General features: G+C 54.3%; 1 protein-coding gene across 11 annotated transcripts in view; it reads right to left on the minus strand.

The window, feature by feature from the left end:
* Positions 1 to 16,328, minus strand: part of TNS1 (tensin 1) — a 158,641-nt gene that overhangs the window by 42,728 nt on the left and 99,585 nt on the right. For all 11 annotated transcript variants that reach the window (XM_037029103.1, XM_037029102.1, XM_037029109.1 and 8 more), the window contains one exon: positions 960 to 2,546. In XM_037029103.1, the coding sequence (XP_036884998.1) occupies positions 960 to 2,546 (1,587 nt within the window). The remainder of the gene's footprint in view (positions 1 to 959; positions 2,547 to 16,328) is intronic.

Genomic DNA, 16,328 nt, shown 5'->3' on the forward strand with positions numbered 1-16,328 from the left:
CCCTGACTGGACTTCACCTCTGCAGTAAAATCAACCCACAGGCTTTCCCACCCAGTCTGGCTGCCCCCATGAAATGGTCATAGGCTTGGGCCCATGGGAAGGAAGGGAACACTTCCTGTCTTCCCCAACGTAGCCCTGGACAGTCTGCCACTTCTTGCCTTTATCTTCCCAGTAAGCTCCTCCAGTTGCTCCACTCTCCCTCCTCTCCCCAAAAAGATAAGCCCATTCATGTTTTGATAGGAAACGGAGCTTTGTTTTTCAGCGCTGGCTTCTCATACAAAGCTGATCCTAAAGCAGGGACAACTGGAAAAGAAGGGGGACCTTGGCCTCCCCGAAACAAAGAAATATCCCAAAAGGACCCACCAGAGTTGAATCCTTGGGGCTCTCTCGGGCTTTGTTATGCCTCTGGGAGGGCCCAAGAAGGAATTTGAGTCCATTGAGACCTCCCTCCAGCCCCCTCCATGCCTTCCTCAAGAAACTGAAGCCTGAGTACAGCGAGCACCGCAGGCAGCCACAGAGAGCAACTCCTCTAGACTTAGAAGGTATGCACTCCAGTCTCAAAGTCACCACCTCCAGGAAGCTTTTCCTGATTGTCCTAGGTGGTAAGTCTCGCTTTCCCCAGGCTCCGAGGCTTTGGTCTCTACCTATGTTGTGGCACACATTGCTTTCTGTTAGAATCACCTGTCTCCTCACTAGACAGTAAGCTCCTTGAGGACAGAAACTGAAAGACATTGATCTTTCAATTCCAATGTCTGCCTTGTAGCCTAACAGACAATAAGTGCAGGAAGGGATGGCTAGCGTGTGGGCTCCTACCAACCTCTTCAGGCCAAAGCTGTGTCTGCTGAGTTTTGATGGCTGTGCCTGCACCTCCCCCAGCAGGACAAATCAAGATCAAAGAAGGAAGATGTGGAGAAAGTAAGGAGGGGATACCCAGCACTAATGATCCTTGAGAATCTTACCTGCTACCCGGTGGGCCACCAGTCCCTCCAGGTTCAAGGGCTCCTCCTCGGGAGTCCGGGATGGATCTGAAGTCACCTCCTTTGGTGGGAGCTGAGGCTGAGTGGTGAGGCCAGGGAGAGAGGCCGGGGGCTGCTGAGGCACTGGAGGGTTGGAGGTGGTTGAAAGAAAGGCGGGCAAGGAGGAGGGAGAGGCTGGGCTCTTTGGACGGTAACTCTGGTTGGGCCCAGCTGGACAGGGCTGGTAATCATAAGGTGAGTAAGACCTGCCAGGAGGGGCAGACTCCAGCGAGGCTCGCAGGGCCGGCTCCGGGGTTCCCAAGGAATGCCCGCTGGGGATGTAGCCAGATCTGGACTGGGTCAGTGGATGGGACTGGTAGGAGGAGCAGGACAGAGGCTGGGAGGAGAGTGGGGAGGCCCCTGGCCAGGCCCCAGGGACACTCTGGGACTTGTGCAGGGGGGTGGCAGCCGCAGCCGGCTCCAGATCCAGCATCAGCATGTTGAGGGCTTCAATAGACTGCTCGATCTCCTGCTGGGAGGCTGCCCTTGGGAACTCAGGGAGGCCAGGCATGGGGGTCTCTGCCAACGGCTGGGGGCTGGGCCTGCTGGGCCCAAGACTTTCCAAGTGGGTTCTTTCAGGCTGGCGAGGAGGCGGGCGAGGCTGAGGCTGCTGCTGCTGCTGCTGCTGTTGCTGCCAGGAGTTGAGGCCCCTCTGCACAGCCTCCCTACTACTTCCCCCCCGGGCCGGAGCTGGGGGCAGCTGGGGCTCAGTTTCCGGAAAGGACTGAGAGCGGAACATACTGCTGGGGTCGTGGCCATAGTGAGAGGTGGTCACTGGCTGTGGCCAAGTTGGGTGGGGGCTCTCCCGCTGGTAGCCAACTAAACTCTCCTGTGCGGAGTAGGAGGGCCGCATAGGGGCCAAGTGGCTGGCGTGGGCAGGCACTGCGCGGCTGGCAGACTCATAGGGATAACCCCCACCATTGACCATCGGCTCCACAGGGTAGGGCTTGTCCAGGCCATTGGTGAGTGGGGACAGGGCTTCTGGGTAGCCTGCCTCACTAGTGTTGGTGATCCCATCCAGGGAGGACAGTGTGCCCATGCTGCCCACACTGTGCCCATCCTGGTTGGGCAGCTCATCGTCCAGAATGTCCGTCTCCCGCTCAGATGCCAAGGCCCCACCATTGACATGAACCTGGGCTGGGACCACGTGGCGGACAGAGGAGGGCGCAGCAGGGCCCCCCGCCAGGCGGGACCGGAGATGCTGTGTGTGGTACATGGTGCCTGGCTTCTCTCGCTCTAAGCCAAAGCCACTGAGCAGGCGGTCCAGCTCACGCTTCTCCTCGGGACTCAGGGCAGCAGGGGCACTGGAGGGGCCGGGGGCAGGCTCATCGGTCTTGTCTGTCTTGGTGGATGCTGTGGAGTTGCCCGAGTCACTGCTCACGGACAGGGTATGCTCCACGTGGTTGGGGGTGGCCGACAGGGCAGGACGTGTGGTGTTGACGGCCCCAGTGCTGCCGTGCAAGGAGTCCTTCTTCTTCACCTTGGCATACAGGCTCCCGTCCAGCGGCCCCTGAGTGTGTCCCACAACCTCTGCAAGAAAAGGAGCGACAGACGGCAGATGTCAGTGGGAGGCGAGGACACCTTCCTCCTTCCCTGGATCCTAAAACTTCTTCCCAGTTCCCTGGGATAGAGCTGAAGTGACTTTTAGGACCAAAGGACCCTACCCTAGGCTTTTGGGCAGAACCCATGGCAAATCAAGATTCAGGGTCAGGCAGTAGAGCCTAGGATTGGGCAGGGGGTCCTGGGGGGCAAGATGCCCAGTTTAAAATCTGCGTCTGGCATCTTGCTAACTTTCCAAGAACCTGGAAGCTCCGGGCCAAGGTGGTGTTCAGCAAAGCCAGCAGGCCCCATGTCAAAGGGGATACACGTTCACTCTGAATGCTGGGGCCCATGAAGGTTTCTGGAAAGGGACAGGGGTGGGGGAAGCATCTTAGGGATCAAGAACAAAAAGCAGAGGCTTTCATCCAGGAAGAGGTGTCCTCTGTGTCATTTTGTCTACAGGCAGCTCTGGGGGCCCCCATGAGCAATACTTTCTCTGAAAGGAAAAAGTGAATGCTGGGTGGCTCAAGGCCAAAGGGCTGACTCAGGGGCGAAGAACTCGCCCCGCCCAAAGGAACTCAGTGATTTCACACCCTGTACAATCAGCAGCCCAGTTCCCAGCCCAACGCTCACACAGACACACACACACACACACACACACACACACACGGACAAGCACCCACAGGCACCTTCCAGGGCAGTCCCCTAATTGGCCAAAGAAGAGAGCCCCTCCCAAATACTGCCCAAACCCCAGAGCAGACACCAGCAATCACGCACACACACGCGCGCGCGCGTACACACACAGAAAACCCGACACAAAGACACCCAGAGACCCACGTGCCAACCCTGAACCACCCAAATCAAACACCCAGAATTCACCCACATTAGACATGCTGGTTCCCCCAGTCAGAAAGCATGCTGTGGATACAAGTGTGCAAATACAAGTAATAACAATAGTAGTAGTAGTAGTAGCTAACGTGCAGCCAGTATCTATTATGCGCCAAACACTTGGCCACAGACCTTACACACACTTCGCTTCTCATCCTGTAGGCAGCGTGTGCCTCTTTTAAAGATGGAGAAACTGAGATTCCAAGAGGTAAAGCCATTTGTTCCCAAACATACAGTACCTGACAGAGCTGCGGCTTTACATCAGAATTAACGTACGACAACTGAAATAAAACTAAATTAGAATCCAAGCTCATTTAAAATCAGAACTTCAAAGGGCACACATACTTTTTACTACTCTACACTGGATCTCGTCTCTCTTTCTCTCTCACACACACACATACACACACACTAGAAGGAACACATAAAAGGCAGCAATACCCCAAGATAAATACTTAAATTTAAAGCCACAAACATTTCAGAAAACACAGACTCCCACCATGCCCAAGGATCAGCCCTTGGGCCAGAAGTGGCAGCCTCTAAAAATAAACACTCATACAGAAACCCACGGCCAAAAACAAGTGATCAGACAACCACAAAACAGGAACATCCTGATTGGCACACACACACACAGACCACAAGCCAACCAAGTGATGTCACTGGGTGAGCGCGACACAGAGATGCCCAACAGGGCGCATGGTCCACACACACACCCCAGGGCTGGATGCCCTTTTACTTAACTCTTCAGAACCATCTCTCTGAAGAGTTTTCCCTGCAGATTTGGGGCCTCAACCAGCAGCAGAAACCCAGTGGCACGGGCTGGAGCGTTGCCACAGCCCAGGGCTCACGGGGATGGGGTCGGTCCGAATGGGAAAGGGGTTTGGGCTGAGATAGGGCTGAATCTCCAACAGCCTGCACCTTGTGCTGGGACCCCCAAAGGCTGCTGCTAAGAGGCTGCTTTGCAGGCATGGCTGCCTCTGCCAACTCATCTGTCAGCATCCCTACAGGGACAAGCACTGTCAGATGAGAGAGCCTGCCCCTCATGCATGTCCCTCCAAAGAGTGCCTTGCTACACAAAAAGAAAGAGACCCCAGCTGGCTGTTTCCAGAGAAGAAAAGCACTAAAGACAGGAGCCTCACACCCACTCAGATTTCCAGGGGTCGTTCCCATGAGGATGGACCCCTCATGCCAGTTAGTGGAAGTCTGAAGAGCTGACCCTCCTTCTCACTGCACCTGCAATGTTGCTGGCCATGGAGATGCAGACACATGGTCCCACTCAGCAATACCAGGAGATGCCAGAATGTTCCTCCCAGGCCAGGGACCTCCTGCATGCCCTGCACCTCTAGTCCCCCAAGCCCATGCTCACCTGTTCTGGGAAGTGGGGAGACAACAAAGCAAAGCGTGGGGTATTCTGTGCCTCCCCATTGGCATGCAGAAGGCCATGAGAAGCACCCGGTGCAAATCTGAGAGTACTACTTCCTTCCACGAGAAAGCAGGCCCAATCCAGCACTTCACTTGGGTGAGTAAAAGGAGAGATGTTGGCAGGAGAGCTAAGAACGCATTCCCGAGGCCGGGAGGGAGAATTCGCTCCGATTCCCATTACCTGACATCCTGGCTCTGCTGGCCAGACCCCGTTCTTCATTGATTTTGAAAACATCAATATTAAACTGATTCTGCCATGTAATTTACCCCCAAATGGGCTACTACTTGCAGCCACAACATCAGGAACGCTAAGTGCCACGCTACTAAGTCTTAGTAAGAAAATCGAAGAAGTGTAAATTGTGTAATTAAATCCTGTTTGTTTAATACAAATGGAAAGGTCTATTTCCATCCTCAAAGAAGGGTCCAGCTGTTCCCAACTGCCCGGTGCTGGCCGAATGCTCCAGGGTGTGCTGTAGCCTTCACTGGTCACCTCCCTTTGCATATCAAGGGGAGAAACTAAGGAGAGGCCAGTCCCAGGTCTGTCCAGCCCCTGTGAGGGCTCTGCTGCGTAACCCCAACATACCAGCAGGACCTGTGGAGCACCTACCCCTGCCCCTCCCATCAGAAATGAAAGTAAGTGTCCCCTGCCCCCCACACCTTCTCTGCCATCCACCACGGACACATTAAGAGCTATTTACCAGGACCACAAGAAGCCGGAACACAAGGTCGGTTTCAATCTATTAAGGCAGGAAGGACAAAAGAGAGAGGCAGGCAGAGGAAGGAGAGGGGTGAGAAAGAATAGGGGAGGAAGAGTGGGGGGCTTGCAGAGGATAAGGGTTCTAAAACTAGGGGCTACCAGATGCATCTCGAAGTCCCAGCAGCCTCCAAAGGATGGCCAATTTGGGTTAAAAAAACAGCTCAGATGGCCCACAAAGAATGGAGGTTGTACACCTAGTAGAAGAGGGGCAAGGGACAGAGGGAGGAACCTGCCTGGCTGGGGCTGTGGGTACTGGCACGGATGACAATGGACTGGGAGAACAAACTGCGGGGGAAGCACAAGTTACATACAGGCCAGGGTGCCGAGCTCCCAGGCCCCAATCTCCAGCCAGACTGGACATCATGTCTCCCGGGCCATCTCCCTACCCACTTCTCTAGGGAAGTTGAGAAGTCCACAGTCTTTTCAAGGCCCCGCTTGTTTTGTCTGCATGTGTCTCCTGGTTCTCCCCAGCAGCTAGCTGCTCGAGGGCCTGGACTCCACCCTCGATGCTGAGTTTGATTGCACCAAGAAGCCCTCACTCCACGGCGGCCGTAATCCAGATGTGCGAGTCATGTTTTGGAAAGCGCTGAGGAAAATCCCCAGCTGACTTGGATGTGGACCTGCTCCCCAGGCTCCCTCCAGTAAACGCTAGAAGCACAGTGCAGGCCGGAATGCAGGAAAGGAAGGCCCTGTCTGACCACACACTTAATAAAGAATGAAAGAAATAAACATGGATATGAAGACGATAGGGACTCAGGGCAGTTATTCTCTAATTCTTATGTTCCTAAGAACCTCCTCTGGGGCTTGTTTAGAAATGAAGACTATGGGTCCTCACCTCCACAGATTTTCTCTCCTAGATCTGGGGTGAAGCCAAGAGTCTGCATGTTACCTAGCTCCCTGGGGTTTTGGTGCACACATGGGTAGGTAGTGTCTTGAGAAACCCTGACCCAGTGGCCAGCATTCTGAGTTCCCAGGTTAAGGACCCCTGCTTCTCTTACCCATGCCAAGTGGGGAGATTTCATTTACTGAGATGTTGGGACAAAGGGCCCAGCCACGGAGAATGAAAGGCTGGTTGACTACAAGAAAGAAGTCTCCTTTGGCGATGACTCAATGAGGAGAGACTCCTCGCTGTCCAACAGCAGGTCTGTTTTGGACTGTGACCGATTTGTTAAGGTCCTCAGGATGGGACGCTTCATGATAAAAAGTCCTTTGAGTCCACACTCAGCAGAATAATGCTCCATTAAAATGCATCACCCAGAGCAGTGATGACCAACCACTGTGGAGGAAAATCAGTGCTTTCCAATAGGTAGAAGCACCGGGCCCACCCCAAACACAGATGGTTTGGAGGCAGACAGGGGCCCTAGCAGTGGGGGGGAAATCTAGCTCCTTAAATGTGGGAATGGTGCATTAAAGGCCGTGTGTGTCTGGGAGGTAAGTGACCTTTGACAAAGACTGAGGCTTGGCCAAGCAGCAACCAGGAGAGCAAGTTCTGGACACCTTAACCCTTTAGCCACAGACTCTCCTCCAACCACAGAGGGTGCCAGGCTGAGGTCAGGGCTGCGGATGTGAAGATGCAACATGGGAGCCAGAGGATGGAGCTAAGAACCAGGGAAGCCATAGGGATGTGCTTCTGGAGAGGAGATAGAAGGGAGGCACCCCCTCCCACCCCACCCCTCAGGCAGACACACTCATCATTCAGAAAAATGATCTCCATCTAAATGGCAACTCAGCTTGCTCAACCACTTAACCGTGCAGGACCTGGCTTCATAGACACTTGAAAGCATACGTACAGCTTTGCTGAGTGACAGGATTCAGGAGCTAAGTACCTTGAGCTCGGCCTGGAACATCCTCCTCTTTCCATTTCAACAGCTCTCATAACCCAAAGTAAAGTGCCACATCCCCCCTGCTGGGCACACCAGACCTTTTCTCACCCAGCCCTTGCCTGCCATTTGAAGCCTAACCTTCACTGTCCTCCATACCCCACAGCCCACCCCCCACTCTACTCTTACTGCTTATATGTTCTTCCCTACTCTGTACCACATGCTGTTCCCTCTCCCGAAGGCCCTTCCTCACCCTGCCTCCACCACTCCCAACCTCCCTAGCAAACCTCTTCTTCCTGCTTCAGGCTCAGTTTGAACTTCTCTGGGAAGCCTTCCTTGGCCTAAGCCCTTTCCTACAGACCTCCAGACTCAGATCAACCTCTGAGATGTAGACACTACAAAGGGCACATTCCCAATGCCCTTTGTAGATGTCAACTGGAACATCGGTCACATACTGGACAGTCATTGTTGTCCATGTTTGTCTTCCCCACTAAGCTGAGGGCTCCTTGAGGAAAGGCCTTTGTTTCTCTCTCTCCCCAGTGCCTAGTTCCCAGATGGCACCATTCACAACATGGACCATGTGAACAGTGCCTCTTGGAGTTCAATGCATAAGCAGCATGCCTTATACAGGATGGTCCTACAGAGCACAGTGCCTGGCACACAGTAGGTGTTCCCTAAATGCTCCTCGAGTTACATTAAATAGCCCAGAAAGATTTGTATAATCCTTTCAGCCACTGAGACACTCTTCTCCCATTGCCACTCAGAGAAGGGAAAACTCAGGGGTTCGAGGCAGACCACAAGCTTCTCCCAAAAGGGAAGCAGAGGCTCTGCAGCCAAAAATATCATGAGAGAGGGGTGTTCTACAGAGTTGGTGGTAGCACAGGCTGGGCACAGGGGAGGTCCCTATAAACTGGCTGGGCCAGAGCCTACCCCATGACACCCTCCACAGAATTCCCCAGCCACATGCCACTCCAGCAGACATGATCTCTCTTACACCAGGGACCTTTTGGGAGAGCTAATGAACTAGACTAATTTCCTAAACAACGTGCACAGACACAATTCTTGGCACATAATTTCGGGGGGGGGGGTGATGGACAACCAGAGTCCATCTATGAACCTTAAATGAAAAGGTACATATTTAAAAGCATGTTGCTTCTGGGGATCCCTCCCCATCACCTGGGGCTTCTGTGAAGAATGTCAGGCTCCACCCAACAGAAATGGGAGAACACACAGCAAGGAAAGCTTTCCAGTGGAGGAGCTCGAGAAGGGGTCCAGCCCAGAGCAACCCACCGGGTTTTAGCTGGCCCAGGGGAGGTGCATGTGAGGAGGTGAGGATGGAGAGAGCGGTGGAGAACCGCAGCCCCATGGCTCAAGTTTGACCTGGGGTCTTCCTGAGGCACTCTGGCAATGGCACAGAGACCTTCTAGACCCCAGTCCTGGCTTCCACCCATGCCAACCTCCCTATGCCATAGCCAGCTGGCGATCAAGGTAGCCCTTGGTTCATCACAGCCTGCAGAGAGTTCTGGCACTTCTCTAAATGGGAATGGGCTTCCTCGGGGGTTCTGAAGATCAGCAGAATTTAGGGTTGAAGAAACGTCTCTGAAGGGGAGCCACAGCCTCTGCCAAGCAAAGAGGGCAGAAGACAGGTGCAGCCCACAGAACTTGGTTCACATCAGAGGGTGTCAACAGATTCCATGCTGCCAAGCATGGGCCTTGGGCCCTGTGGGTGGGGACAGATGGGTCCAGGCTTGGCAAACAGACACCTGTCTTTCCTGATGCTTAACAGCACTCAGAGGGAACACACTGTGTTTTCAGACAGTGGACAGAGGAGAACGAGATTCTTCTCAGGGCTGCTGTCAATGTTTCCATGCACGGCTCTATCTCCTGTACAGGTGACCTCACCAGCCTCACCACAACCTGCTGCTGTGGGCCCAGGAAGGGTGGGTGGCTAGGGCCCCACCCCTGCCGCCTCCTCCATTCTACCGAGAAAGAAAGAAGGTGGCAAGAGGCCCAATGCCCGAACGGAGCCCAGTCTGAATCTCAGCCTGTGGGCCTTGAACATGGAAAAAGTCAGCATTGAAATCGAAATGGAAACTACAGCCCCTCCCACTGGCACCTCCGGGCCCTCTGGGCAACAGAACTAAGATCTGAGAGGGACTGGGAAGTCAGCAGAGCCAAGAGAACGTTTAACAAACCATGGGATTTTCAGAGCCAAAGGGTCTGAAGGGCCCATTCCTCCACCGTCCACCTGTCATGTTGCAGAAAAGTGAAGGTGCTGGGGCCCCCTCCAAAGTCACCCAGCTCAAAGATACAAAAGGACTTGTCTTTCTGACTACAAGTTCAGCGCTCTCCCCTTAATGGCCTTCAAGGTGAAGGTAGCTGGAGGAGCCTGGCAGGGTGGGGGCAGGAGGGGTGCTCTCCAACTATATGGCTACGGACCAAGATCCTCACAATATAATAGATGAGGTTTCCGTCAAGTGATGATGAGGGATGTGTCCCCAGGCCTTCCTCAGGAAGGACCCACAGTACTCTGCACAGATACCATCTTACTTGCATTTCTCCAGAGAAAAGGCGTAGGAACAGAAAGCTTGATTGTGACCTTTATTTCAGACCCAAGGGACCAGGGCCTGGAGGGTGAGTGACCAGCCCAGGTCACACGACACGATTAGCCATGACCTTGCAGGGCCAGCCTCCTGGCCCTCAGCTCCCACACTGGGCACTATAACCAGAGCCTGACACCCCCACTCCCCGCCTCAGCCTATCCGGGCACCAGATATCACAGACGCACTCAAGATGGTAAAAATAGCTCCAAGCCCACAACAACTGAAGTCCTTCCCTGCCAGGCCAGGGCACCCGCCTGGACACTCAGAAATCCCTGGCCAGGGGACAGCCAAGCCCTCGTGAGCTGTGCCAGAGGTGGGAGAAAGCCATGAATGGGAGCCCACAGGAGGCCGGCGGGGGAATGGTCAGTACCGGGGGTGCCACCAAGCTTAGTCTCCAGAAGGAGAGGGGTTGTCCTGAATAAACATCGTGCTGGGAGTGTTTCAAGGGTCTCCATGCCTCCACTATGCTCCCTCTGCCCACCCCATTCTCATCTATCATGAGCCGTAACCGCGAAAGAATGAGGCCGGCTCCAACACACTGCCCCCCAAAAACTCAGCCACCCCTCAGACCCGAGTTGGCAGCTCTTACATGTCCAAGGGCAGCAAATTCTGAAGGGGGGATCCCAGGTCCACTACATCCACCTCCAAAGGCCGTGCAGAGGGTCACAACCCTGCACAGCCTCACGCCTTTCCCCGCTCGGTGGCAAATCCAGGACTGAGGGCAGAGAAGCCCCACCACCCTCTCCCCAGATCCAGCAGAGAGCCACACAAGGACACACAGAGGCAAAACAGCCGCCCGACAGACACTTACCCTCTGGACAGAGAGGGAGAAAGGGGCGGGGAAAGAACCGCTCTGATTTGATCTCTGCTCCTTGTGCCTCAAGTTTCAAATAATTCCTACATGGCTGCAGCTCCAGCTCGGTCTGTGTCCTACTCCGGCTCACTGGGACTGTCAGCGGTGGGAGGAGCCTGCCTGCCCGTGTACACACACCACTCCCTCCCTCCAGCCCCGCGCTCTCTCTCTACCTCTTTCCTTCTCCCTCTCTCCCTCTCTCTCTCTCACTCTCTCCCCCTCCCGGCTCTGCCTCACTCTGGCTTGTAGGAAGCCAGTGGGATAAAACTCTGTCTGTAATTTCAGCCAGCTGGGTCCCCAGGGCTTCACTTATCATCCTGTAGCTATGCAGCTCTTGAATGACATCACAGTGGCTTCCCAAACGCTCCACATGGAGTTCGAAGTGGCCGCTCAGCTCCAGCCCCTGCCTCTGCCCCGTTGCAGCCCCAGCTCAACCCAGTTCCAACCCCAGCTCAATCCTAGCCCAGTGACAGCGACAGCCCCATCCCAGTCCAGCCCCAGTCCCAAGCCTATCACAGCCCCAGTACCCAGAGAAGTGGGAAGAGAAAACCAGGGAGCAAAGCGGCAGGGATTCGAGGGAGAGAGAGAGGGGCGAGAGTTCCTAGGAGGGTACTGAGATTTATTTCCCCAAATTTTTCCATTTTTTTTCCACTCTCAGCAAATGAAAGGCAGAACAGATGACAACAATTTTCCAGCTGCTGAACAATAAGGTGGAAATCTTTTTTTTCCTCTCCCCCCCCTTCCCCTCCACGGGGCAGAGTCTAGGAGCCAGGACACTGCCTTGGCTTATAAAAGGGGAGGCGGGGGGGCCACAAAGGCCCTGTACTTCCCAGAGGTAACCATGGGGCCTAAACAGAGGGGCTGGAGTGTCACCTGGGAAGGTCTCAGTGAGGGGGACAGGAACCCCAAAATGAGAGTCTCAGTGTAAATCTTTGGGTTCTGGTCCAGCCACCTAGACAATTTTTGAGGCTTGCCTTTGGGACGGCCAGTGGGCACCTGGCCCAGGATATTGATCCACTGGGCCATCTGAGATGCCTCCAATTGACTGGCTATTGGTATTCAGTTTGTTCCTATCTGAAAATCATGAATGGCAGGGAAAAAAGCTTTTGGAGTACTAGCGATGTCCACCCTCATGCCCAACTACCCATGTCTGAAGCGGTCTCGTCAGCAAAACCCACACAACCTGCCCAAAGTCACCCCATCATCATCCTGGTGTGCCCTAAAATGTGCCAGAAGTCCCTCACTGACAGCAGAACACCAGATGCCAACTCTTAATTTGCATGTTTTTGGTGACTTACTTGCACAACAATCAAATGTCCCAACCTAACTCCTAGAGCTGCTGAGATGGCCTGTGGGGTAGGGGAGCTTTAGTGCCTGGTGTCCCCTTGCCAGGGACCCAGTCAGTGTGCAACCCCGAAGTGCTTCGTGGCCACCCCACCCCGGAGCCCCGCTTTTCAAAGGCAGGTCTGGCAATACAGGCTCGGGAAGAAGCTGCCAAAGGCTACCTTCTTCACCCTTCCTGAGCAGATGCCTCATCCCGGCCCCTCCGCATGGCCAGCACCACTCTCTGCGGGTTTCTCTTGGGTAGTAAAGAAAGAAAGTATGAGTTAGAATAAAAATGGCACCCAGGGCCCTGCAGGCTGGTCCCTGCACTATCGCAACTGTATCTTTGTTGAGATGGGCAGGTTCCCAGACCAGTGTCAAAGGATTCAGAGAAGTCATAAGAATGAGCAGCGGAGAGAGGGGTTCCATGCCTCAGGCTTCAAACGAGGTTCAGGAGGACTTCCAACTCTCCCAGGGTAGGAGGGTTGTGAGAACACATTTTGGACAAACCAGTCCAACCATCCAGCCATCCAATCATTCTAAGGAGAAGCAGGAGGCGAAAGGCCTGGGTTTCCCAAGTGTCAAGGTGTCAGTTGGGAGAGGGAGGAGCTCAGGGAGCACCTCAGTGGAAATACCCACAGGCCTCTGCAGGCTCAGCTCTCTGCCTTCCAGCTCAGGGAAGGCGGAAGGAGGTGGGCCGGAAGCTCAGGGCTGTGGGCACCCCTCCCACGGTCCCAGGCTTCCAGGGTGTCTGCACTCCCCCCTGGAAGACCGTGGACAGGGCAGCCTTGGAGACGTGTTCTCTGAGGGTTGGGCAGAAGTGAGGGTGCAAAAGGATTACTCTGGAAGGGAACTGTCAACCCCCAGGCAGATGTCCGAGTTGGACAAGGGTCAGGGGTGTATCCACTCACCTCCCTCCTGCCTCTCCCCATTCTTATTGCCTCCTGGGGCAGGGACCCCCATCTGCAACAGGTCCTGATTTGGGAAGGACAGAGGCAGCTTGGGGAGCGGGCCCAGATTGGACTGGGAGCCAGGAAGGAGGAGAGAGTGCACCAGAACAGGGGAGACAAGTTGACTCTGTGTCTGCACTTTAATGCACCTTCTTTCATTTGCTTCCACAGTTGAGGCTCAGAGGTTGCAGCGTGTTCCAGGTCACACTGCCAGAAGGAACCTGACACTCAGGCTCCCTCTGCATCCCAGGGAGGAAGGAGGAATCAAAAAGAGGTGGATGGACAAAGGGTGTGAGTCTGGAGGACTGGACAAGAAGGAGGGAGTGGGGAGCGATGATAAAATCACAGTGCTGATTTAGAAAGAGTCGGACACCACCGCCCTGGTGAGTGCTGTCCCCATCGGAGCACTGCCCCCATCAGAGTGGTGTCCCCCGCAGAGTGGCACCCTGGGAGTTCCAGGCACTTATCCTAAACTTCCAGGGCTCAGAGCATTTCTGGAAATTAGCAGGGAACTGTTTCAGAACTGGTTCCAAATTCAGACTATGAACCCATCTCTGCACTTAGGGTCCATCCCCATTCTTAACACAAAACAGCCCTATTAAGTACCACACGTAGCCCTGGCTGCTGTGGCTCAGTGGATTGAGTGTGGCCTAAAGGTCACTGGTTCAATTCCCAGTCAGGGAACATGCCTGGGTTGCAGGCCAAGTCCCCAGTAGGGGACGCACAGAAGGCAACCACATATTAATGTTTTCCTCTCTGTCTCCCTCCCTTCCCCTATCTCTAAAATTAAATAAATAAATCTTTAAAAAATAATTTTTTTAACTCTTTTGAAAAAAGTACCACGCCAAAGTACTGGTTACCAAACTGGCCATGTAGTTCCAGGGACAGTTCCCAGCACTGCTGGGGGGTGAAGGTGGACAGGGTTCTAGCGTGTGTTGGTGTGTGTGGCAGATCTGGGGGGGGCTCTGCTTCCTTTCCCAAATGGGTCCGTCCACGTGCATGAGTACAAGGAGGACCGTGTAGGCATCCAGGGAGTCTCCCGGGCAACCGTGCTCACGTTCAGAACCGTGAGCAGTGCAGGCCAGAGCAGGAGGTCCCTGCTGCAAAGAAACCATCTGGAAGTGCCTCTCCTGACCCACAGAAGCTACACATCATGGGGCACAAGCCTGGACGGGAGCCAGGAACCAGGGCACCACCCAGGGTTCTATCCCTGTGTCACGTGAAGAGCGTGTGCCCGGTTCTCGAAGCTTCTCAGGCAGTGTACAGATAACCAGTGGGGGGAGTCGGGGCAGGAAGGAAGAAGGAAAGATCTGAAAAGCTTTGAGCTTTCATATCAAAATCTGATCTCACTGCCCCTAGAGAAGGAGAAGAACAAACATCAAAGAACACTTTGCTACTAACAGTTTTTTTTTTTAAAGCAATCAAGGAAACAGAAGGCGAGAGTCTCTAACAAGCGTCAGGGCATTGACTTGCTGAGGTGATGTAAAGATTGGGTCGAGGACGAGAAAGGCAGTCAGAAGCTCTTGGCTCCCACCCACAGACAGCTCTACGGCCACTTCCCAGAAAAAGAAAGCCCGCACCCTGGCCTGGGTAAACCTCTCAGGGCTGGAGAACAGCCCAGCAGGTTTGCCATCGGGGGCACAATGCTCCATGTCCCCACTAGGGAGTCTTGTGGGCACAAATAATGCTCGAGCAGAGAAAGGGAGGGAAGAAGCTGGAGTTTGGGGCCTGCACACAGAACCTGCCGGGGCCTTGTCAGAGTCCCCAGAGGCGCCTGTTCTCCAGCGTCCGTCCATCACGGTCACTCACCCCATTTAGACAAATGTATGGGGCAGAAGAACCCATCTCAGCCTCAAGGAAATCCAGTCCTGACACCAGTCCCCCTTCCTCCTATCCCTCAAACGTGAGACAGCTCTCCCGGCTGTCAGACCCCTACCCTACCTGCAGCAGCTGCAACCCATTCTCGGCAACTCTGATTCCATTTCCCTAACGGGCCACTGCACAAGAAACAGACCTAAAGGAGGAGTCATCTGGGAGCAACAGCAGGAGACTGGGGGTCCAGGGACCAGAGCACTAAGAAGTGATCTCAGATGGGCCTCAGTTTACCCCTCTGTGCAATGGGAGAGTACAACTGGATGATCCTTGACCTCCTGGCAAGCTCTCAATGCCCAAGGATCTACTCAGAGAAGATGCTCAGCCTGGCACTGCCTGGATTCCTGAGCACCTGGGCTCTGGGCACCTGTTTCTCTTCCCTTGCTCGGTCCTGCCTGAGTGTCTCTAGGCTCCACTCATGTTCGAGGCTATTTCTGCAGCAGCCACAGAGCCCCTAGGGGCTAGGACAAAAACAAGTGATTTACAGGAAGTCTGGAAATACACGCCAGACTGCAGAGGTTCCGAGGGCCATACAGGGCAATAAAGAGGCTGATTTATTTTCATCAGTGAAATGCTGAAACCCAACCCCTAGAGCAAGCTGACCCAGCAGACGGCGACGAGGAGTTCCTCACCCAGAGCAGAATTAGCTAGAGCACAGCCTGCCGGGTCTGTCCACTGGGGCAGGTGATGAGAAGGGACAAAAAGGGGAGGCCAGGGCCAGCCACCTGGGCCACTGTGGCTCCAGGTCCCTCGGGCTGGCTTCTTCCCACCCGCTGCTGGCCGGCCAGGGTCTCCAGGATGCAGCCGCAGCAGTAAGCAGAGCTCAGCAGTCAGGCTTTCCATTTTAAAACAGCCCCTATTCTCAGGGGACTTAACACTTTTGTGGGGCAGGGAGCCAGGGCTCCTCAGACTTCTGCCCTCGTGAAGCCATGTTCAGATATGGTGGCATCAGAATCCAGGCTCTACACCTACCTGGCTGTGTAAACCCTGGCAGGTTACTTCACCTCTCTGTGCCCGTTTCCTCATCTGAGAAATAGGACCAAGACCACTCAGCTCAAGGAGCCATGAGGAGTAAAGGAAATAACGGGCACCTAACAGCAGCTCACATCTGGAGGACACACAGCGAAGGGAGAGGTAGCCTCCTCCTGGCCCCTAACCAAATTGCTGGCTGCAAGTGTCCATTAGTACAACCCTCACGGAGGCCACTTTGACACTATCAAAATTTTATATGCATATACTCTTCCACCCAGCAATTCTGTTTCTAGACATTTGTCCTACAGACAGATTT

The sequence above is a fragment of the Sturnira hondurensis genome, unplaced genomic scaffold (genome assembly GCF_014824575.4).
Source record: "Sturnira hondurensis isolate 20B ecotype Veracruz unplaced genomic scaffold, ASM1482457v3 Scaffold0020237, whole genome shotgun sequence".
Lineage (NCBI taxonomy): Eukaryota > Metazoa > Chordata > Mammalia > Chiroptera > Phyllostomidae > Sturnira > Sturnira hondurensis.